The 24,302-nt window shown below is 43.9% G+C and overlaps 1 protein-coding gene across 14 annotated transcripts in view; it reads left to right on the plus strand.

Annotated features, from left to right (window-relative positions):
* ARHGAP26 (Rho GTPase activating protein 26) overlaps positions 1 to 24,302 on the plus strand; it is a 327,103-nt gene that overhangs the window by 62,817 nt on the left and 239,984 nt on the right. For 13 of the 14 annotated variants that reach the window (XR_012160231.2, XR_012160232.2, XR_012160233.2 and 10 more), the window contains one exon: positions 22,736 to 22,831. Coding sequence is in view for 7 of the 14 variants with exons in the window: in XM_073355711.2 (XP_073211812.1) it covers positions 22,736 to 22,831 (96 nt within the window). In the remaining 7 variants the exon portion in view is untranslated. Of the gene's footprint in view, positions 1 to 21,895; positions 22,087 to 22,735; positions 22,832 to 24,302 lie in introns of those variants that run through there. The other variant, XM_073355713.2, reaches the window with a different exon arrangement.

Raw genomic sequence — 24,302 nt, forward strand, 5'->3', positions numbered from 1 at the left:
TCCTGTTGTCCTCTTGGGTATTACATATAGTTTATTGAGCAACCAACTGCAACTCTTTGTAACAGGAAAGATAGAAATACTGTGTGTATGTGTTAGGTGCTTTTTCCCCTTAGGTTACAGGAATCAGTCAAATGTACATACAGGCCTGTAACTGGCCAGTTTGGCATCATTAGCAGTGCCTTCCTTGGTTTCTTTTTAGCAGAAATAATAACAGAATCTTGCAATGGGTCCTTCCTTTTCCACCACCTTTGCCTGATGCTGTGCCCCTGATTCTGTGATTCCAGCCGGGTGCTGAGGCGAAGCTGCTCACTGGAAGATTTAAAATCTGCCCTGTTTCATGGCAGCTGAGCCTGGGTTTTTTGTAACTAATACCATTTTCAATAACAAGCCAGCTGAAAAGGCAACTTTAGGAGGCTTTTGAGTTCCTAGCTCCTTTAAACTGTCAGACATAATTTTCTTCTGGCTGACCTGATGTTTGAGAACAACAGTGGCATCTGGTGAAGAGCCAGGCATGTCTCTGCATTGCCAGAAGAGTTGATTTTTGTCTCTCCATCAACCTGGCCAGAAAAATCTGGGGCATTCTGAATCAAGTAGCTTTAACCAGTGTATTTAAGCTTGTGCCCAGCATGACTGGACCTGGACAGGGGGAATTCTGACATCTCTGCCAGTGAAGAATGCTGTACAGGCTTTAGTGGGGCTGGAAAGCCTCTGGTTCTGCAGCCAAAACCCATTTTCCTGACTTCCCCAATGCCAGTCAAAGAGCTTCACTGCCTGCTCTTTGCAGGGCTTCCACAGAGACTTTCTGATTCCAAGCGCTGTTTGTTTTTACAGTGTGAAATTGCTTATGTTGGCTTGGAGCAGTCGCTCAATGTGAGTTAGTCTTGGCCCAAGGGATGTATTTCTGATAGACTGCTAGGGCCCCGAGCTTCACCCCTTGCTTACCATGTGTCAGGGTTCCCTCCCCCCTCTGAACTTTAGGGTACAGATGTGGGGACCTGCATGAAAGCTTATTTCTACCAGCTTAGGTTAAAACTTCCCCAACGCACAAATTCTCCCTTGTACCTTGGATTAGGTAAACGCTGCCACCACCAAGTGATTTAACAAAGAATCAGGAAAAGGACCACTTGGAGTCCTATTCCCCAAGATATGCCCCGAATCCCTACACCCCCTTTCCTGGGGAGGCTTGAGAATAAACAAGATGAGCACAGACCAGCCTTGGGTTTTTTTAGGACACTAAAAAAACAGTCAGATTCTTAAAAACAAAATAAAACAAAACCCATAACTTTATTAGAAAGAAAAAAGGTAAAAGAAGCACCTTTGTGAAATCAGAATGGGAGATAATCTCACAGGGCAATTAGATTCAAAACACAGATAATTTCCCTCTAGGCAAAACCTTAAAGTTACAAAAAGAAAAACCAGGAATACACCTTCCTCTCAGAAAATCACAAGACAAAACAAAAGATAATCTAATGCATTTCCTTGCTAAATACTAAGGAGTTTGAGTGCTTGCTTTCTTGTTCTGTCTCCAGCAAAAGCCACAGGGAACAGACAAAGCCCACCCCCCAGATTTGAAAGTATCTTGTCCCCTTATTGGTCCTTTTGCTCAGGTGCTAGCCAGGTTACTTGAGCTTCTTAACCCTGCAACGATGCTGGTTCTGGCGGGACCCAACTGAGAGTGCTAGTTCAGGACCCATTGCTTAAAGCAGGGCAGTTACAGCCCAAGGCTGGGGTTTTTCCACCTCTAAGGCAAACCAAACCAACCAAACAGAGCAGACTTTGGTCTCACCCCACTGGCTAACCACAAGTCACACAAGCAATTCCCTTAGATACTCCAGTTTCCCAGTGTCTCCGCCAGTGCCACTCGTTATGGGGATAAATGGTTATGAAAACCAGTTCCCCAGTAAAAGAAAAGAGGTTCTCTCTATCCCAAAGGATCAAGCCCTAGACCCAGGTCAATATGCAAATCAGATCTTACCCACAAATCACGCTGTTGCCAATCCTTTAGAATCTAAAATCTAAAGGTTTATTCATAAAAGGAAAGAAATATAGATGAGAGCTAGAATTGGTTAAATGGAATCAATTACATACAGTAATGGCAAAGTTCTTGGTTCAGGCTTGCAGCAGTGATAGAATAAACTGCAGGTTCAAATCAAGTCTCTCTGGGGTACATCCACAGCTGGGATGGGTCATTCAGTCCTTCGTTCAAAGCTTCAGTGTAGCAAAGTCCCTCCAGAGGTAAGAAGCAGGATTGAAGACCAGATGGAGGAGCTGCAGCAGCTTTTTATATTCTCTTGCCAAGTGGTTTTTCTTTCTTTGTCCCAAAGACAAGCTGTCCATCACATGGTGTGGAAAAACCTCAGAGTTCTGTCCATAGGCATGTCCCTGCATACCTTGCTGAGTCACAAGGCATGTCTGCCTTCTCTCAGTGGGTCAGTTGTATAGCTGATGGTCCTTAATGGGCCATCAAGCAGGCTAGGCAGAGCTGACACCAACTTGTCTGGGGTGTCACCCAGAAGCATAGCACAAGTTTGAACTACAGACAATACAGAGTCCATGTTCATAACTTCAACTACAAAAATGATACACACACAGATAGCATAATCATAACCAGCAAACCATAACCTTGTCTTAGACACCTTATTTGACCCCCTTTATACAAGATTTGGTGCCACTATAGGACCTTGGTTGCAACAATGTTTTATATGGTCCCAGTTCAAGTCAGTAAAGTCACAGACCCTTTATAGGTAAGAGGTTTTTGTGCTTCTGGCCAGGAGGGATTTCATAGTACTGTATACAGACAGGTGGTTACCCTTCCCATCATTTTTATGACATGAGTTAGTCTTGGCCCAAGGGATGTATTTCTGGTAGTCTGCTCGGGCCCCAGGCTTCACCCTTTGATTACCATGGAAGTTGGGAAGGGTGCTGAACCCATGCAGTTGCATGTGGAGATGATGCATCCCAAACCACTCATGCTTCTAAGGCAATTAAAACTTTAAAAACTTTCGTTTTGCATTTAATGACACTGTTTTTGAAGCTTCTGTTATTTGTTTCCCAGTTGCATAGCAATGATCCTCCTCCTCACCCCCTACCCACCTCTATATATAGCACAGTCGCTTTGCTCTCCCAGCCAGGAACCCTCATCTAAAGCTGCTTTTATTTAGTTTTTTAAAGTTTTCACTGTAATCTCTAATCTCTTTAAAGATTTAAATTTCTTGGAAAGGTCAAGAAAATCATCCTCCTTGCCCAGTCCCATCTCAATTGCTGGGTTACATGTGGCTTATGATTGCATGGGCAGAGAGTGGACAGGGGAGGGAGAGAAGACAATTTCGGCTTTCCTGGAGACTTTGTTTTGCCACTGATGACCTTGCCCTTGGGACATTCCATCATTGCTTGGGAGCTGGTGTGGTATGGAGACATGGCCTAGTTACATGAGTTGATACCCGATTTGGGTTTGGTTTTATGTATGGACAATAAACATGAACGGATTCTAAGGGGAAAGAATAGTTAGTAACTTTAATCATACAAAGTAATCATGCTCCGTACTTTTCTAGCTCCTTCCAAAGGACTCTGCTGATGCGAGTTTTAGGACAGGTCTACACCTGAAATGCTGCAGCAGTGCTCCTTCAGTGAAGATGCTCCCATGCCGACGGGTGAGCTTCTCCTGTTGGTATAGTTAATCCACCTCCCTAAGACGCCGTAGCTATGTTGATGGGAGAAGCCCTCCTGTCAACATGGCTCTGTCTAACAGGGGCGTTATGTCGGTATAACGGCGTGGACCAGAGGTTTGGGGTTTTTTCCCTAAAATGCAAGCAGGTATTGGAGCCTTGCCTGCGTTAGGGGTCCCACTGCTGCTACCACCCATCAGGATGAGCAAAGATTAGAAATGTTAAGGAGAAAATCTAGTGTAAACTTGTGGCAGAGCTGGGAGTGGAAGGCAGGCGCTTGCTGTGAATCCTGTCTAAAGCATGATCATTCTGCTTGATGGAAGAAAGACAATGACTTGTGTTTACTCGGAACCTCTTAAAATTAATGCTTTCAAATACTTTATAGGACACTGAGCAGAATAAAAGGCTGCATCTGCAAACAGGGTTCAAGCTCTTGGTTGGACAGTTTGAGCTTTCAACTGTGCCCCTCCTGCGGTTACTTCCATGTTGTGATGGGTTCCCCGCAGGGTGCCACCTGGAACTGGGGTACCACCAAGCCCTCTGACCCACCAGCCTGGGCTCCCTCTCACACTGTACTTCTGTGACAAGCTACAAAGCCCTCCAGCCTGCACTTTCACCAGCATTCACACAGATAGGAACACACCCAGATCCAGTTACAAGCAGGCTCTCTGACCAGTCCCTGCATGGGAAAGCTGCTCCCAGCTCCTTGGGCACACACCCCGCCTGGAGTATAAACCCAAAATTATACTATCTTGTGCTGCATAGGGAACTGTACAGAGTAAGTTCATAAAATTCATCTCCTCCCTCAATGTGGGGAGGAATATGTAACAGCCTTTTGCCCCAGAGTTATGATTCCCACACACTGGTTTAGATTAAGCAAAAACAAGTTTATTAATTACAGAAGATAGATTTGAAGTGATTATGAGTGATAGCAGACAGATCAAAGCAGATTACCCAGCAAATAAAAAATGCAAACTAAGCTTAATATACTAAATAAATTGGATATGAATAGCAGATTTTCACCTTAAAAGATGATACAAGCAGGCTGCAGATTCTTATGGGGCAAGCTGCACTTGTTTTACAGCTTGGAATCCCCAGGTGTTTCATTTCACAGGCTAAAAATCCCTTTAGCCTGGGTCCAGCACTTCCCCCAGTTCAGCCTTTGTTTCTCTTTTGTGGGGAGTGAAGAACCACAGATGATGTCAGTCCCTGCCTTTTCATAGGGTGGGAACCCTTTGTTCCCAAAGCTTGGTTCCCAGACTGGTCTGTGGAAAATCACTGACATCCCAAGGTGGAGTCTAGAGACATGTGGTCTCATCACATATTCTTGTAGAGAGTCATAGCAGCCATCGCTCACAGGCTCTTCGGAGCTTTCACAGGAAGACTCACCAAGTGGGAGATAAGCTTCTCCTAAAGCCTATTGTTTTTTCCTAATGGCCCATTGCTCTGAATAGGCTCTTCCCCACCCACTATCTAGACTGAAAATGGCTTGTCTAGTTGGCATTACCCAGGTGTAACTACGTCTGAAATACAGATACATAGTCAATATTCATAACTTCAGATAAAACGATACATGCATACAAATAGGACAATCATATTCAGCAAATCATAACTTTTCCAATGGCACCTCACATGACTTATCTTGTATAAAATACATCACAACTATGTCATAATCTTATCATAATATCACTATGAAGAATATGGGCTGTAGTGTTACACATGTTCCTTTATTACCTGCAGGGTGCAGGACAAAGTGGGAGGGGGGAGAGAAATTGCTGCCCTAGTTGTCAAGCAAGGAGCTTGCAACACTATTACAGAGACAGCTACTCCTGTAGTATTGTAAAAGGGAAGTAGAGGATGGATCCAAGCAGTTAGCTTTTCATGTCAGAGAGCAAGACAGCTTTGATGATTAAGGGGAATAGCTCTCTTTGTATTTAATTTTTAAATGTTCAAAAGTGACCACTGTCCGAATTGGGGTGCCTGTTTGGAGTGTGTGAGGACTAAGTTCAGTTAGAGGAACCCTGTCATCACTCCCACTTCCTCCACACCCCTCAGCCCCAATATTGAATGCGTCCGAGCAAAATTCCAGGAAGGAAGCACTTTCGCATTGCAGAGGTTCAATATTGCAAACCCAGTGTTGGAAAACATGAATCCACCTCCCAAAATTATGAGTTAAAAATAATGCTGAGTTGTTTATTTTTTATGTGCCTTTTATGTCACCTTTTCAAGATTTCTCCACGACTGTGAAGGCAAGAAGCCCCCCTCCCTTTTTTTTTTAAATGAGAGATTCTCCCGGTCATATGTCTCCAGAAGCTGGAGGTTTAAGAAAACAAGCTGTTTATTGCGAGACTCGTGATAAAGTTATGAGAACTGTCAACAATGAATATTAAAAATAAATGAAAAATTCAGTTGTCAACCAATAGTGGTTGCTTATTTCAAACTTAGAAACTACATTTGAGTATTAAAGTGAGGAAACCCATTTTAGTTCTGCTTTAAATACAAAATAGTGTTTGGATTTGGCACTCCAAGATCCTTACCGGAGCCAGTGCAGAGCAGGCTTCTGCCCTCCAGAGTGCTGCCAGTGTGCCTCAATTCCTGGCTCTCAGCTACACTTGTCCTTCCATCCTGAAGTTTCTTTCTACAGGTGCAACTTGCATGGTGTGTTTGTGATCTAACTGGCTGAGGCAGGAGGCACGGACCACCAAAGCTTGTAAGCTAAGGCAGGATTTCAACCCCTGTTTTCAGCATCGTGGGGAAAAAGTTGTGTGTCTCCAAATGTCTCCATACTGCCTGGCATTAAAGTGTTCCTAATTAGACTGGTGTCAAAGTTCCTTCCCCACTCTGAACTCTAGGGTATAGATGTGGGGACCTGCATGAAAAACCCCCTAAGCTTATTTTTAGCAGCTTAGGTTAAAACTTCCCCAAGGTACAAACTATTTTACCTTTTGCCCTTAGACTTTATTGCTGCCACCACCAAGCATCTAACAAATATATAACAGGGAAAGAGCCCGCTTGGAAACTTATTTCCCCCCAAAATCCTCCCAAACCCTACACCCCCTTTCCTGGGGAAGGCTTGATTAAAAATCCTTACCAGTTTGCATAGGTGAACACAGACCCAAACCCTTGGATCTTAAGAACAATGAAAAAGCAATCAGGTTCTTAAAAGAAGAATTTTAATTGAAGAAAAAGTAAAAGAATCACCTCTGTAAAATCAGGATGGTAAATACCTTACAAGGTAATCAGATTCAAAACATAGAGAATCCCTCGAGGCAAAACCTTAAGTTACAAAAAGACACAAAAACAGGAATATACATTCCATTCAGCACAGATTATTTTATTAACCATTTAAACAAAACCATAATCTAACGCATATCTAGCTAGATTACTTACTAAGTTCTAAGACTCCATTCCTGGTCTGTTCCCGGCAAAAGCATCACACAGACAGAGAAAACCTTTGTTTCCCCCCGCAGCTTTGAAAGTATCTTGTCTCCTCATTGGTCATTGTGGTCAGGTGCCAGTGAGGTTATCCTAACTTCTTAAGCCTTTACAGGTGAAAAGGTTTTTCCTCTGGCCAGGAGGGATGTAAAGTTGTTTACCCTTCCCTTTATATTTATGACAACTGGAAAGGGGGGAAAAAGCAGCATGGGATGTTTGGTTTATACAGCACCATTTCTTTCCTTGTAGTGAAGCACTGGGGCTGTACATGCCTTCAGCCTTCCGTAAGAACAGCTCTTCTGTTAGTGTCCCTCAGCCCTTTTTATGAAGCTTCAACAGGCAAAGCATCCCTGGGCCCTTTCACTTCCTTGTTACGAAATGATTACTGCTCTATCATATGCAGATCTTCTCCGCAGGAGTTTTTTATATGCTCTTCTGTGACCAGGGTCCTAGGGGGCCACACTCAATTAGGGCAAACGCCAAAGAATGGGGCAGACAATCCCCAAAGCTGGTGGATATTCCAATACTTAAATTTACCACGCCAGCACAAAATAGCTTCTACAATATCTTACTGGTTGCACAGAGGCCAAAACAGAGTTCCCTTATAGCAACCCAGCTGTGGGCTTCCACCCAGACACTCAAGTCAAATATGATGAAGATTACTGAAAATCTTAGCGTATAAGAAAGTTCTGCCAATCCTAAAGAATCGGACACTTTACCTCCCAGGTTAATGAATATTTCAGATCTTACTCAAATACACTCATACAGCCAATTCTTATTAACTAAACTAAAATTTATTAAAGAAAAGACAAGAGCAGTACACAAGTACAGTTCGGAGATCAGTTTCATAGTAGAGATGGTGAGCTTTGGAGTTGCAAAGAGTGCTTAGATTCAGTTCAATGTTTATATCCAGGGTGATCCAGATGGGGCTGGAGATCTCAGTCTTTCGACTCAAGCTTCCCATGTATAAAGCATCAAGTAGATCTTAGATGAAAAGGATCAGGGCCCAAGAGACCTTTATACAGTTCCAGACCTTCTCTTCACAGCACAGAATTCTTAGGGGAGCAGTAGACAATCATGGAGATTTTGAAATAGACCTATTTCCTAAGCATCACTGGTAATTAGCTACATGGATTAACATAAGGCAATTGCCTGGTTTTCCACCATTGGCAGGTGATTTGCTATACGTTTCAAAGAGAGATCGATACACAGATATCACTATATTTACAATTAATTTAAATGTTAAGATCTCCTTTTGATCTCTGAATGAGCAGAATACAGCATAGACAGGAACTGTTTGATTACATTGTCAGCCTTTAACAATATATATGGAAACGCACAAAACCAGAAACATTATGTACCAATATGTCCCTAAGGTTGAATTTGGGTCATTTATCCTGCAGGCTGCTTAACGCTTTCTGGCCATGTGTCACACCTTCTCATGCCTAATTTTGATGCTGTACAGCTGTTTGCTATAGCTGTTAGCCTTGTGCCCTGTGGTTATAAACCAGCTGTCTAACTGTCTTGGAAGAAGGACAAATGGAAAAGCATTTAGCTGGTAGGGGATAATCTCTTATTGCTCATTCATTAGAATGCAGAGTCTTTAGTTTGCAATTTGGCTTAAAAACTTCATGCTGTAAATCTGCGCAGGCTGCCAGCTTTTCATTAGACAACCCCCCCCCCCCATATGCTCCAGCTGCCAGTGGTTCTCCAGAAAGGATCTTATTTGAACCACACCCCTCTGGTCCACCACGATTGTAGTGCCTGCAGATGCTCCCGATATTTGAAGGGGAGAGGGTGATAGGAGGTGGGTTATAACTAGGAGCAAAGGGATGAAATTAGGAAAGAACTGAAAGCTAATAATCAGGAAAAGTTTTGCAGTGAAATGTTAGGCTCTGAGATAATCTCCCAAGAGAAGTGGTGGAAGTTCGACTGATTGAGTCATCTGAAACTGGATTAGACAAAGCAGTGGGATAGTGCAGGATTCTTCCATACGTATCTCAGGGATGGGCAGAATGACTTAATTAGGTCTCTTTCCCATCTCTAAATTACGTTCTAGGGTGGGATACCTGCCTGGTATGGACTCTTGCTGTGGTTCCTTCTGGAACATGGCTAGGCCAGAGAGAGCAATGGTGTCCCAGGTTAGAAAGTGGGGCTTTTAATTTATTTTATTAAAGCCATCTCTGGAGGTATGGTGCACAAATGGAGGAGGGTTATGAACGCCTTCCTTATGGATGATCTCTTCATGGCCCTTTAGGTAATTCCAGATTGCTTTGTTGTTGGTGGCAGTGGGGCGGGGGTGGAGGGAGCGTTGGCTTTAACAAGCTTTGGAAAGGGCCGTAGTTCTCAGGGGTAGAGAAATATTTGGGGGTGTGCTGTTTGCAGTGCTGATGCAGCCTGTATCCTGGCACGGGGGACATGGCAGCCTGATTTAATACTTCAAAATAATCTGGGTGTGTAATCTAAGGACTGGCATGTCGTGTAGGTTATTGCGTGGCTAGATTTTACAGTTTCCCTTTCAGGTTGTCAGCCAGCATATCTGCTTGGATGTAGACACAGACATTATGGGTCCCTTTAGCACTGTGAGTTAATGATTACCTTAATGACATGTTTGTAATTCACTTGTAAAGTTGTGTGCAAGAAGACTTTTCTCTAATGTAAGCTGCATGCACATACTTGGCCTTCAGGTACAGGACCATATGGTTGAGGCTTGTCTTCTTGGGACAACAAGTAGCTGTTTATAAACCTCCTATAAGCTTATTGAATGGAGATGATGTAATTTATGTCTTGGTTCCTGGTTTTGCGCTCCTTACTGTAGAGGGAAAAGGAGAACTTTTAAAATGCAAGTACAGTAATGGACCACGCCCTGAGGAGTGGATAGGGTTGCTACCTTCCTAATTGCTGGTAACTGGACCCCTGAGGGCCCCCCCACCCCGCTTTTCCTCTTCCCCAAGGCCCTACCCCATCACTTGCTCCTCTCCCCCCCCCTTGCTTTCTGGATCATCTCAAGGAGCCTACCTGCAGGTAGGAGGTGGCCCCAGCTGAGCAGGGTCTGGTGTGGGTTAATGATCCAGAACCTCTCCCAACACCATGGTAACTGGACTTTTGGTTAGAGTGTCATTTAGGGTTGCCAGGTCCCCCTTTGCACTGGACTTTCCGGTCAAAAACAAGGCACCTGGCAACCCTGCATGGCACCGGACACAGAAGCCAAAAAGCGGACTGTCCAGGTAAAAACCAGCTGGGTGGCAACCTTAGAAGTGGGTGAGTACAACCCTGCAATGAGTTTATTTAGAGGCACAAACAATAACAACTAAACTGGTTGGGATGTTGATTATACACTAAGGAAAGTCTTTTCTCCTACCCTTTCATGTGGGGGTTTCTGGCTAGCTGCTATTAACAATGTGTGGAGCCTTCCAACTTGCCCACTCCTCCTGCTGATAGCCAAGTGAGAATGTGAGCAAATAGGGTGGGGATGGGATTCTGCAAATATGTGACTCTCTTTAAGCTAATTTGTTTCACTTGCATTCATGTCCCTGTTGTGTTCATGTTCATGAACATTCAAGCCGGTGAACTTCCTGGAAGGAATGTTCATGGAACTAGTGATTAGCTTTCAGCTTTGCATTCATGGACCACGAATTTCAGATTCGGATTAAAATGTTTGTTTTGGAAACCTGACTGGAGGTGTTCAGTTCCCACAGCTGGGGAGCAGGGCTACCAATTGACCTGTACGCAATCAAAACGTCTAGAATTTTTAATCTGGAATAGGCCACAATGGAGCGTTCACGTACATGCTACAGATCAGGTGTTTTGTGAAGGAATTCCGGCCATATGTTCAAGCAGATTGTAATCTGTTTGTGGACAATTTGCAAACGAAAGAGGTGAAATTCATCCTTTCCACAAAGTGCTTCATACACTCTAGTTGAGCCTCTTGCTGTCTTTGGAAGGTATGTCATGATATCACCATTGTACTGATGGATGTACTCTAGCACACGGTTAAGTGGCTTACCTAAGGCTTACAAGGAATAAGGTGCAGAGAAGGGACGGGAAGCCATATAGGGGCTACTCTCACCATACCCATAGGGTCAGATTTATCCTTGGTGTAATGCTATGCCTTAAAGCAATTGAGGCTCTGATATGCCACTGTAAATCCAGGTGAAACCTTACATAATACACATGGGTATTTCTAATGTTCTGCCATGGGACTCCTGTACTGTGGGTAAACACCACTCTCCCAAAGCTTATTCTAACAGTATGCAGGCAAGACGTCTTTATTATAATTACATAGCTCCATAGTTGTGCACGGCACATTGGAGAAGAGACAGATCTTACAATTAAGATTAGAACAGGAGGCGACCATGGAAGGGGTGTAAAAATAGGTGAGACAGAGGTAAGGACAAGAAGGTTGCATGGCCTCTTAAGAAGGTAGTGCTGATGCCTTGATGGCTAGGTTTCTTTAGATACTGTTCAGTGACTCGATGTGGGTAGAACTGTAGTTCATAAGCAACCCTGAAATGGGTTTCAAGCAGGGACTGAAAAGGAGACATGGTTGATGGAGTCAGGAAGGGAGTTTCAGGCCAGGGGGCACCATGAAAGAAGAAAGAGAGAGGAGCTTGAGATAGAGTATGAAAGGGGACATCCAGATGAGCAGGCTGCGGTGAGGACACACACATGCATGCACAGAGGGTAGGATGGGCATCAAAGAGTCAAAGGTAGGATGGCGTGACAGGAGATTAGAGTCTGTGGGTTTGTATCGGCAGCCCTCACTCATCCCGATGCTGGGAATTAATGCAGCGCTGTGCCTAGTTGTATGACCATGATTGTCTCGAGCATTGTTACCTGTTGCTTGCTGAAATCTGAAGCCCTCCTTCTGTTATAGGGTCTTTCTGAGTCTCCTGCTCCTGGGTATTATGCAGGAATGATGCACTGCCCAGCTCTCACAGGGAAATGCTTTGAGGCTCTTGTTGATAGAGTGCGAAATTGCTCCCCAAACAATGAACAAGCAAGGAGACCCCACAAAACAATGACCTAGAACTCCACTGGTGGGAATGCACCTTCTGGGGTTCACCCAAGATTATAGTAGGTAAAGCCTGTTTGGCTAAGAAGCTGTCCCAAGGGAGCTTTCAGAGGGCCCTTTCTCTGTTGGACTCAGTCACAGTAACAACACGGCAAATGCCAGATTGGAATGTCACTTTCCAACCCCGTTCCTCATCTGAAATCTGCTTTGGCAATGCTACTTGATTTCACGAGCTCCCGGGATGAGGTGCCTCTCGATCGGCATAAGAGGCAGAGCACTGGCCCAGGCTGTCAACATCTGCTGGATTCAGTTTTTCATTTAAAGGAGCAGTGTAACTCCTTTTTAGAGCTGGGCAAAATCTGGATGTTCTCTATGGTCACATTTATGATCTGGAAGTTGAATTTTTGCTCATATTTGAATGGGAAAGTCCCCTTCAAAACTCTGATGAGCAGTCCATATAATACTTATAATCTCATTTATATAAAACTGTTCTCTGTCTGTAGTCAGCCTTTCTTTATGCATAAATTCTGCTGGGCATAGACCTCCCCACACCCCCCGGCCCCTAATGGCAGTGAAAATGAAGAATAAGGGTAGAAAGTAATGTGGAAAGAAGTGCTTTATAGCACTACCCTCTTAAGACATATACAGTCTAATGCTGACTTGCCCAGGTGTCTCTGACTGTATGATCCTTTTAAATGGCTAGGTTACGTTAATGTCGGCTCCTCTCATCTCGGCTTCTCTCCTGGCTTCCTTTGGATTCTCTTTTCATATATTTTGGCAGGACTTTTTATTTGTAAACCTCCTTCCAGGAAGGTTGACATTCTCCAAAAGGAAAGTGCTACTGTAGTTATTACCATAAATTTTCAGCCTGTAACCCTATATTGTACTAATGAGCCAATACATCATTTTTAAAAGGGCATTTTATTTGGATTATGAGTTGCCATAGTTACATGGTCAGACCTGCCATGTGTAGTACTTGAGCCTGCTTTCTGTTAAGTTAACTTTCCTGGAATGATCATTCTAACACTACTTTGAAATTGCAGTGCAAAAGAACAGGATGTGTTTGGCTGCAACTTAGGTGAAGACTTTACAGTTTGGGGAGGATAGTATTGAGAGGGGATGTGATGAAAACATCACATCAGCGTATCCTAAAGATCAGAGGCCAGAAAGAAAATTACAAGGACCCAACATTTTTTAAAACCTCAGAGTTCTTTTGCACCCAATTCATGAGTTTTGAACACTTGGAGTTGGCACTACTGTATATGTATGTGCAGCACCTAGCACAATGGGGCCCTGATCTCAGCGGGGGCCTAAGCACAACTGTAATATTCCTAGTAAGCCCTATTCTGTGGGATATGTCTTATGCCCCAATTCTGCATTTGGCTCTGCTAATACAGTGCCTTCCTCCTGTATGGTGCCCTATAGAAGTCACTGAAGCTCCACAGGGCTCCACACCAATAGATTAGCAGGGTTGGGGCCTCAAAGAATAATTATCCTCAGACCACCTGAAAAGGGATGGTGTTTATCCTTCAAGCATTCTTTAATTCACATGTGTTACAGGTCATATTTCATTGCTTGTCTGGTCCAGGAGAGACAGCACTAGACTCTTGTCCACTTTTTTCCCACCTCAGTGTAGTTTCTCTCTCTCTCTCTCTCTCTCTCTCTGTGGGTGTGGATTTTTTGAGATAAAATTTGGCACTATCCATGACAGCTCACCACAAGCACCTACTCCTGCTGCTGGCCCAACCCTACCAACTGAGTGGTGTCTCAGTTGATAGGAGAGTCCTTTTGCTCTTCCATTTTATCACCAAGGCTGCATAGAAGAGTTGCTGTGCTGTGGGGCACTTGTAAAATTTCAGTCGTGCTCTTGGTGGGAAAGTAGCTCCTTGCAATGACTCTTTCTGCTCTGTGGCACCATTCTCATCTGGTACCAGCCTGCTTGCAATAAACTGCCTCTCCCTTCTTCCAGGTTAGACTTTCAAGATGAACTACTCCACTGTCATTGCTCTAGACTTAGTTGAAACATTTTCACTGACATTTCATTTAAGTGAAAAACCGGGAGAGTAGGGATAGTGAAAACTTTCCTAGCAAGTGTTGTCCATTTTCTGACCAGCTGGTCACAACATTTTCATCTAAACAAAATGTTGATCCAAGGGTGCAAAATCCCTTACTTATTTACTACTAATTACTTATTACTTACTAATAACTTACTAATTACTTATTTCAGGTTTAATTATGTAAAACAGTGGGTGGTATGGAGAAGGGAAGTTAGGATCTTTTCCTGACCCTTTCTTAGAATACCAGAATGAGGAGAGCATGATGAAATGAAAAAGCAACACTTAAGAGGTAACTGAGGGTTTTTTTTAAAACCCAATTCATAATTTTATCAGTGGAACTCCTTGCCACAAGATATCACTGAGGCCAAGAACTTAACATGATATTAAAGAGGGTTAGATGAAAAATAACTCCAACAATTATACTAATTTGGCTTGTGCCTTATAAAGCGTAATCCTATCACAAACTGCTAAAACTGATTAGGAAGAAACTTTTCCTGTGGTGTTTTTTTCCCCTTCCTTTGCAGCATCTGATATTGGGAGCTCAGAGATACTGGACTAGGAGAATCCTTACTCTCCTCTGATATGACAATTGTTATGCCCAAGATTTTTACCAAGGTTTTCAAAAGATCCAGTCTCCTTGTAGTTACTGAAGAGGTCAGATATCAAATCTCTCATTTCTTATTCCTGGTACTCAAATCATTCTGAAGGCCCTTGGAGGCCATATTCACCTGCCCTGCCCCTCCCTCTATGATCTGTTCTCTTCTTTAGTTTTGCCCATCCTACTTGGAAGTTGGTCACATTTTTCACCTGTTTCCCCGTCTCTCTGGAAATCCTTCTTCTCTCCTTCACTTCAGATCCTATCCACAGGCATTTTTCCTTGGCATTTTGCTCGTTAAAACCAATTATGCACCATCTGATCTCTTTCCCCAACCTTGCCCTTTCCTAGTTCCATTATTGTAACAATGCTCGGTGAAGTACAGAGGGAGCAGAAATGGTGGTGGCAGAGAGAGCACGTCTGACTATTCATTCTCTTTTTTTGGTTTCAGAGTAACAGCCGTGTTAGTCTGTATTCGCAAAAAGAAAAGGAGTGAGCTGTAGCTCACGAAAGCTTATGCTCAAATAAATTGGTTAGTCTCTAAGGTGCCACAAGTACTCCTTTTCTTTTTTCTCTTTTTTTTTTTTTTCACCTTTCTACCAGTGTACGAGACACTGACCAAAATTAAGCAAATGGATTTTGTGGCAGGAGACCATACTGGCTGTTTTACCTCATTCTTGATTTGATTTTTTTTTTTTTAAATTGCATTAGACAGGCAGTTAGAAATATAAATGCCTGGGGCATTGAAATATTATTTAAGTGCCACATAACAATGTGTCTGTATTTGAATTTTTGCTTCCAAAACAAGCTTCATTATTCTGGTTATGCATCAGAATTTTGGGGATCCAGTACCCAAGGGGGTTAAATGCAGAGAATTTGCAGTATGCACAAATAGTACATTTATTCATGAGGGTTGCTGGAAACTGACAAAACTGGATTCTTGAATGTGCCTGAACAGACTGTATCATTAGTCTCCTTCCTAAATTTTTTTATTGATAGCTTTTCTGTCAAACCCATGTTAAAAAAAATCAAACATACAGATTCCTCCCTTGTGAATCCACTGGTGTCCTCTTGTCTTTGTAACATCTATTTGAGTGGTTATCAAATACATTCCTTTCATGCTTTATCTGCCATGTCACAGGACACCACCTAATGGTGGCTGAGAACTTGGGTTAGTATGCAGTTCATAGATGATAGATCCAGTACAAAAGCTTTTCCGGCTCTGCTTGTAATGTTTGCCTAATTTCAGGTTTACTTAAAAATTAAGATCTAGCCAGGTTCTCTAAGCCTTGCAAACATTGTTTGTGAGTCAAATTTATGTGGAATTATGTGGTCATGCATGATTTTGCTCCCTGCCTCCCCATACAAGGCAAAACACAGCAGTTTCAACTGAGCGTCCCTGGGATTTTGAATTTGTTCATCTGCAAAACTCAAAGTAAAATTGTATGAGTAGGGCTGTACCAAATTCACGGCCATAAAAAATGCGTCATGGACTGTGAAATCTGGTCTTTCGTGTGCTTTTACCCTATATAAATGTATAGGGAAGACCAGTTTCTCCAGTTAAGGGTCCTACCCAAAAGAGGTTACTGGGAATGGGGTGTCACGAGGTTATTTTATGGGGGGGGGGGGTCACGGTATTACCATCCTTACTTCTGCTCTGCCTTCGGAGCTGGGCGGCCAGGGAGCGGTGGCTGTTGGCCAGCCGCCCAGCTCTGAAGGCAGCACCCTGCCAGCAGCAGCGCAGAAGTAAGGGTGGCAATACCATTCCATGCCACCTTTACGTCTCTGCTGCTGCCTTCAGAGCTGGGCGGCAGGAGAGTGGCAGCTGCTGACTGAGGGCTCAGCTTTGCAGGCAGCAGTGCTGAAGTAAAGGTGTCGATACCGTACCATGCCATGCTTACTTCTGCACTGCTGCTGGCAGTGGTTCTGCCTTCAGAGCTGGGTTCTCGGCCAGCAGCCACCGCTCTCCAGCTCTGAAGGCAGCTGTTGTCAGTAGCAGCACAGAAGTAAGGTTAGCAGTACCGCAACCCGACCCCCCCCACAATAGCCTTGCTCCCCCCCCCCAACTCCTTTTTGGGTCAGGACCCCTACAATTACAATACTATGAAATTTCAATTTAAATAGCTGAAATCATGCAGTTTACGATTTTAAAAAAATCCTATGACTGTGAAATTGACCAAAATGGACCGTGACTCTGGTAGGGCCCTATGTATGAGAGGTGGCTGGGAAAGGGTGGGCAGGGTGTGTGTGTACTTGTGCAGACTAAGCCTGATTCAGACAGATTGAAAATGATTCAGACATGCCCCTGAGAATTCAAGCTGTCAATTTATATACAGAGCTAGGTAATAGTTACCAAGATGCGGTGAAGAGCAACCTGGCTCAGTTTGGCTCAGACACGCACATTATTTCACGGTTTCCTTCCGTGACACTGAGAGACCAAAATCAACTTGGCCTCCAAATGTTTTGAGGTTTGTCTCCGTGTCCTTGGCCAATTTATATAGTAAGTGCTAAGGGATCCTTGTGCATCTGCCAGAAGAGATGAAGCCTTCATGCCTTTTGAGATTTAAAAAAAAAAAATTGATTTCTTCTGCCTTTCAGCCACCTCTTCTATTACTTTTCATTTCAGGGCCACTACCATAGCTCAACAATGCATGTTGTTGTTAAGAACACCATAAATTATTAAAAAGGAAAGCATTTTAAAACATCAAATCTTTCTTTTCACTGTTTGCTGATTACATTCTCTATTAATCTTCAACTCTGTGGGGTGGAGACTAGTAAATTTCACTTTCTGGCTCTCATGTGCTATCACAATGCTGCAATGTTTGGGTTGTAAACAATGCAAAGGGACCTGTACATTGAGCAAATTGCTTTCATTACATTTTTTTAAAAAAATGATGCTGACAGAAACACTTGTTAATCTTAGGTTTTTAAAAAGTTTAGTTTTTAGGAAACCAGTGTTTTGGGAGCCTAAACGTGCCAATGCTGTTTTAAGTATTGACACAGAAAGGGGAACAGAAAACCCATTTGTCTTTATTTACATGAGATGGTTCTTAAATCATTTTTTTGTAATAGATGAGATGTGCAAAATGGTCCCATCCCTATCCCTCCCTTTCTAGCCTCATCTGCACAGCGCCCTTGGTACATTCAGGTTGTCTTTAATTTAGCTGCCTGGTTTATTCCTTGTAATTTGATCGTGTGGTTTAGCAAGTAGCTGTGAGCAATTTTCATTTATCTCTGTGTGCTGGAAATTATCTGTCTCCTGTCCTCTGTCTATTTATAATGCACTGTGGGAGACTGTTGAAGTGTAGCAAAAGACAGGCGTGGTCTTTGAAGGCTGTCACTTTGCTCTGAAGCACTTCTGCTTAGCTTATACCACAAAGAATGTTTTAAATGAGCAGCCGAGTGCAGATCTTAAGCCAGCCTCACTATAATGGTCCACACATCTGCACCTAAAATAGTTCATGTAGCTAGTTGGGGTTCAGAAATTTGATTATGAACGGCAAGCATGTGCAGCTGCTACATAACAGGTGAATGTATCGACCCCATCAGAATTCAGAAGTACACTCAGGGATGATCTTGAGCTTGGAGTCACAGAAACTCCTGAACTCTAAGGTTGGCTGTGCTGATGACATGCTGGAAGACCTTGGACAAGTCCCTTTTTGAATTTTTGTCTCCCACTTCCCCAGCTATCTAATCTATATTGTGGTTTTCTATAATGCTGAAGGATTTTCCTGGTAAATTAGTTTTATGTAGCAATATTCCGTATGTCTTAGGGTAGGGAATCGAGCTGGACCTAGGGTGACCATATGTCCCATTTTGGCCAGGACAGTCCCTTTTTTAAGCCCCGTCCCTGCTGTCCTGACTTTTTTGGCAAAAGTGAGCATTTGTCCCATTTGCTCTTGTCAGCTGGCTCAGTTGGCAAGAGCAAATGGGACAAATGCTCACTTTTGTCAAAAACGTGGGGTGCCCTGTAGAGGAACAGTGTGGAGTGGAGGGGCCGGCATGGTTCAAGTGACCAGCGACAGCCTTGAGCGGGGGGATAGCAGGGCTTGGGCGAGCGACTGGGGCCAGGGAGGCGAGGGAAGTGGGGGGCAAGCAGCTGGGGCCAGCTCCAGGTGGGGGCTGGCAGGCAGGTGAGCAACTGGAGGGAGGGGCTCAGGCTAGCCCTGGGCAGTGTCCCTTTGGGAAATATGATCACCCTAGCCGGACTAGACTGTCCCTCACTGACCAAAATGATCCTCAGATCCCTTCAGTGGGAAGGAGATGATGGTATCCATGCTAATGCTTAAATGCTTTCCTCCCATCTGATCAGCATAACTTCAACGTTGCCTAGGTTTAGTTTTGAAGCAGCTGTTTTTCATCCAGGTGCTGGTTTCCTGTAGACCCCAGGGCATCATTGTGACATCATTAGGTGCGACCATGAAAAGAGCGAGAACACAGGTGCCACCAGTGTATGGCTGGCCATGGAGACTGTGTGTTCTCACCACACACGGTTCCATGGAGATGAAATGAATCCCGGTGATGTCCTCAGGCTGGGGGCTTTTGGAGAAGTGGTTCAGTTGCCCATCACCACAATGGATCCTGTATTGCTACAGCAGAGCTAGGAAAAGAGCCCAATTGTCGTGGCTCCCAGTTTCTTGTACAAAACACTGATGCTGAAATGGATGCGGCTGAAATGTTAATATGATTGACCTTGGTTTATTCTCAGTCATGTTTTATGCTACTGGTTTGAAATGGGCTGAAATATGTGAGCTGGACTCTGTGTGTGCTTGGCTCATTGCCAGCTTTTTTACCAGCTTCTCTCCACTCCCCCTCTCCATGCCAGAATGTGGCATTTGGATCCTGCCCAGAAAGCTGCGGGAGTGAATGATGTTGTAGTAAATCTGTTTTGACTGGGGAATCTGCAGCACATAATATAGTCAGGATGTCATTAAGCCTCTGGTGTGCTTAAAGGGACGACGAGTACAGCAAAATATGCTGCAAACAAAACCAGGAGCCCCGAAGGTCAGCATTGAGCTTGGAAACAGGAAATGGCTCCTTGTGTACTTAACGTCAATTTCTTTATTATTAGCTACACAAGCAGAAGGTTGGCATAGCTCCTGAGTGATCAAGTTAAACTCTGAACCCTCACAAGCCCACCAGCCCTGTGGCAGCGAGCAAGAGTTTAGTTCCCTCTCTTGTATATCAAATGCTGAAACAGAAGGTGGTTTTTTTTTTTTTTTGCAAATCAGTCAGAACACTTTGTGGGCTGGGGGTTTATGTGACCACGCCCACCCCCAATAAACCAATACTGTCGGCTTCAGCGTAACCAGAATTCGGCATTCCAAGTATTGGGGTTTTTAATAATGATTTTCTGGAAAAATAACATGCGCCTGCACGCACCACCCCTGACCCGTTCGCTACATTGGCTCTTAATATAAGCAGCATTTCAGATAACTTAGGTAGGGACTTGTGGGTTGACGACCATGCTTCCCTGGCAGTGCGTTAATTGGAGAGGCCTCACCCCAACACACTATGCTTCCCAATTCCTGAAGAAAGATTTGAGGCCATACAGCCCACGGTATATAATGCTGCAGCTGCATTCTTGTGCTCCCTGAATGCTCTGCCCCTCTGCTCTTCTGAGGGCTTTGTATCGTCCAGGAGCAAAACTCTGAGAGAGTAAAAGAACAAACCACCTTCACTCTGCCCTCCCCCAAAGTTCCCTTTTAAAATATCTCCCAAACCCCCAACAAAACAACCCAGAGAAGCAAAAAGGCTGCTTTGTAAAATACAAATGAACTACTGTACGTGCACCCCCCAAAGCCTCCTGCAGTGATCCTGGAACTCCGAGGGGCAGGCTGGATTCCTCCATTGTCCCAAGTAAATTATGGGGATTGGGGAGAGAGAAAAGCAATGGGATGCCAGGACTTTTTGCTGACACAATGTTTAGGGGGCTGGAAAACCAGTTTGACCAATAAGTGGAGCCTGGGAATGGCGTGGCAGCAGCACATAAAGAGATGAAAGGTGTGTGTAGATAATGGAAGCTGTATGTGATGTGGGGAAACGGCTACTTTGTGCTTGACATTGAGTATCCTTCAGCGGATAAACCTATTTGAAATCAGGAGGAAGCAGGCACCGATTTCTGAGATGCATTCTTTTGGTCTTGAGGGGATGCGACCAAGTAACTTAGGTCCAAAAGCATGAGCCATTCTAGCTTTGCTGTATAAGTGGCAGCACAAAAAGCAAAGCAACCACATAAAGGATGAGACAGTAAAGAGCTGGGTGATTTTTAGTAACAAGTAAAGAGACTTTTATGCAAAAGACACTTGTCTTGGGAGTATCCTTTTAAAAAATGTAAACGTTTTGTTCCCATGTCCCTTCCTGGCAGCTGAGCCATGTGCTTGTGGGTAATTGTCCTGATGACCAGAACAGCTTCCAAAAGTCCCTTTGCACTTTGCTCCTCCCCCCTCAAAAGAAGCACAAATGGTCCCTTTTAAGATCTCTGTGGGTCACAAATATGCATTTCTTGAAATGGAATGGAACAGTGACATTCTGTTGCCTTCTGAAGGTAAAAAGACCTTCACAAAGCAGTGATTGTCCTTCCTTCCATTCATGTCATAACTGGCAGGTTTTGCTGGCTCACTGACCTTTCTTTCTGATGCTGGATCCTTTCCCGAGCCTGGATTACATGTTCACTTTCCTAGGACGATCATCTTGCTTATTGTGTGTGACAGAATTCTTTTCCCTCTTCAGGTGACCTGAGCCTGCATACACTGCAAGGTGTAACTTCACTTGCATTGAAACCTTTGCGGGAATCAGGGCCTAGGTGTTCATGCAATGGCTTGCCCCCGGTGATGCTAAGAGTGGGGATAGTCAGTTCAGATAACATAAAGACTAACACCTCAGCCAAAAACTGAAGATAATTATCGCTTGAAGTTTGGGGAGAGTTTTGTTGGCTTATTCCTTCCTATTTATACTCACTGACTGGAAAGGATTGATCACCTCTTTTGCTGCCGTATTGTCTGCCTTACGAGTTTTTTAAAAGTGGTGTTGAGAAACGTCTTTTTGTTGAGAGAGAAAGAAACGTCACTGAATTCTGTGAAATTGGGTGGAGCTATCGGGGAATAGGAGTGAGGAAGTAAAGTAAATCATCTTACAGTTAGATCCGGTGACTGGTGGGATTTCCAAAGCCTCTACGTGACTCAGGAGCACAGTTCGTACCCAGAGCCAATTGGCACTGTGCTCCTGAGACACTTAAGGGCTTTGGAAAACAGCCTGCCACATGCAAGGTGGTATGTGGTAACTTAATGGGGTTTGGATCGGGAACAGAAGCTGTGAATTGTAAAGTAATAAACAGGTGTATTATTAACTTTTTAGACAGCTTCTTTAAACCAAAAGAACCACAGGTCATGTGGAGGGTTAGCAAGCTATCTAGTGGAATCGCATCACCCACCACTGAAATGCTGTTGTCGCCTGGGGTGAATTGGGCAGCTGATGAACAGTGCGCGGGAACACTGTGTACCAGTTAATGGCAGAAAAGAGGCAGAATGTGATTCATTACCCATTTAGACTTCAGCTGGGACAGCTGGGCTACCATTCATACTCTTCTGCAGAGTTCGGTGGGATCCTTGAGGATAACAGGTCAGGATATTTAAACTCATATCTCCTATACTACAGTGCAGGGACATTGGTTTAGCACTTATTCAGAGGGAAGAATTCCATTCAGCATGTGGGGTGAAATGCTGGTCGCATAGAAGACAATGACAAAACTCCCGCTGTCATCAGTGGTGCCAGGATTTCACCCCTGGAATCTCTCTTGGTTGGCAGGGTCTATGCACCTCAATCAAGTACTCTCGAGGCAAGCAGGCTGAGCTTGGGGGAGATCTGTCAGGATCCAGTGCCGAGGTGACATGGCTGACTATTGCATACTTTTTAATACCTCTGATTTTTCATTTTTTCCCCTTCTCTCTCCCTCCCCACTTCTCAACAGATCTGTCTTCAGCAAAGCGGAAGTTTGCAGATTCCCTAAATGAGTTTAAATTCCGATGTATAGGAGATGCAGAAACGGATGATGAAATATGCATAGGTAAGTGGAAAGGCTACATTTGTTAAAGGGATCTCTCTCGATATTTCTGGATCAAGCTAATCAGAAAGCGAGGTGCATAGACATGTGATAGAAATACATGTGAAGTATCAATGGACCCAGAAGCCCCACTAAACTCCTTCCCAACCTGCAGAAACAATATCTCCCTTTTAACCCAGCCCTTGTGTGAAGCCCAGCGAAATTGGAATCTTGCAGTTTGCCCTGAAGTTGGCTCTGTCAAGCCCAGGGAAAGAGAGTTCCAGAGTCCAGGGCTTTTCATCGGCAATACCCTGCCACTAGCCCCTTCCCATTTTAAAGCAGTGAATCTGGTGGGACATAGGCATGGCTAAATATAGCAAGTTCCTGATCCAAAAGAGAAGCAACCTTCTTGCTAAGCAGTGTTGAAAAAAGCACGCCTGGCCACTGCTATCTGGACAAACAGAAGGAGATGAGGATCCAGTTGGATTCCTCAGGTTGTGATCCTGGTAACAAAACATGGCCTTTTACTTTCGTGCAAAGGAGCAGCTAGTTCTAGTTCTAGCTCCTCTAGGTGTTTTTTCCCAGCTAACCACCATTAGCCCCCTCCTATCCAGGTTGATCCGTCAGGCTTTATACACACAAACAGGAGTCTATATAACTAAACTGGATTTAAGTCTCATCTTTAGTAAGAGTGTCCTATTTCAACTGACCTTAAATCAATGATTTTTATTTATTTATTTTTTTAACCAAACCCCAGTCTCACTTAGGCAGTGAAAGGGCTTGTCAGATGAGATGACCAAGTGTACTGGTCATACCTCACATCCTAGGTGAGATGCCCTAGATCCCCTGTGAGACAGACCCAGCAGAGGATAAAGAATTGCCCATTGGGTAGCTCACTTTCAAGACTAATGCAACACCTCTTTTTCTGTGGGGCTGGGAGTATAGTTTTGTGGCTGTACTTCTTACAAATCGGTGTGTTTTTTTTTTTTTATGGTTAACTGTCAATAATAGAGATGAAAAAGAGCTATTGAGTCATCCAGTCCATCCCCAAGGGTCTGGGAGTGGGGGATTGCACAATAAACTTGCCAGATCATGGCTGTACATGTCTAGCAGCCTAATTTAAGGGCCTATGGGTTGTTTTTGGGAAGATATACTAGGGAAAAGCCAGGCTGTATATATTGTTCCTCCCAACCATGGTTCTGCTCAGGTAGACCAGCTTTCCAGCACCACTGGAAAAGTCCACAGTTCAGAATTTCCTCTTTGTGTCTATGTCACTAAAATATAAGGACAGAAACAAATCTGAATTGATTGGTTTTCCAGGTGACATAAATAAATAAATTTGCAACAAAGTGCAATAAAATGCTAAAGGAATTGGCGGCTGTGATTGCAGAGCCATTGGCCATTATCTTTGAAAACTTGTGGCGAACGGGGGAAGTCCCAGATGACTGGAAAAAGGCTAATGTAGTGCCAATCTTTAAAAAAGGGAAGAAGGAGG

Source organism: Lepidochelys kempii, chromosome 8, assembly GCF_965140285.1.
Source record: "Lepidochelys kempii isolate rLepKem1 chromosome 8, rLepKem1.hap1, whole genome shotgun sequence".
Taxonomy (NCBI): Eukaryota; Metazoa; Chordata; order Testudines; family Cheloniidae; genus Lepidochelys; species Lepidochelys kempii.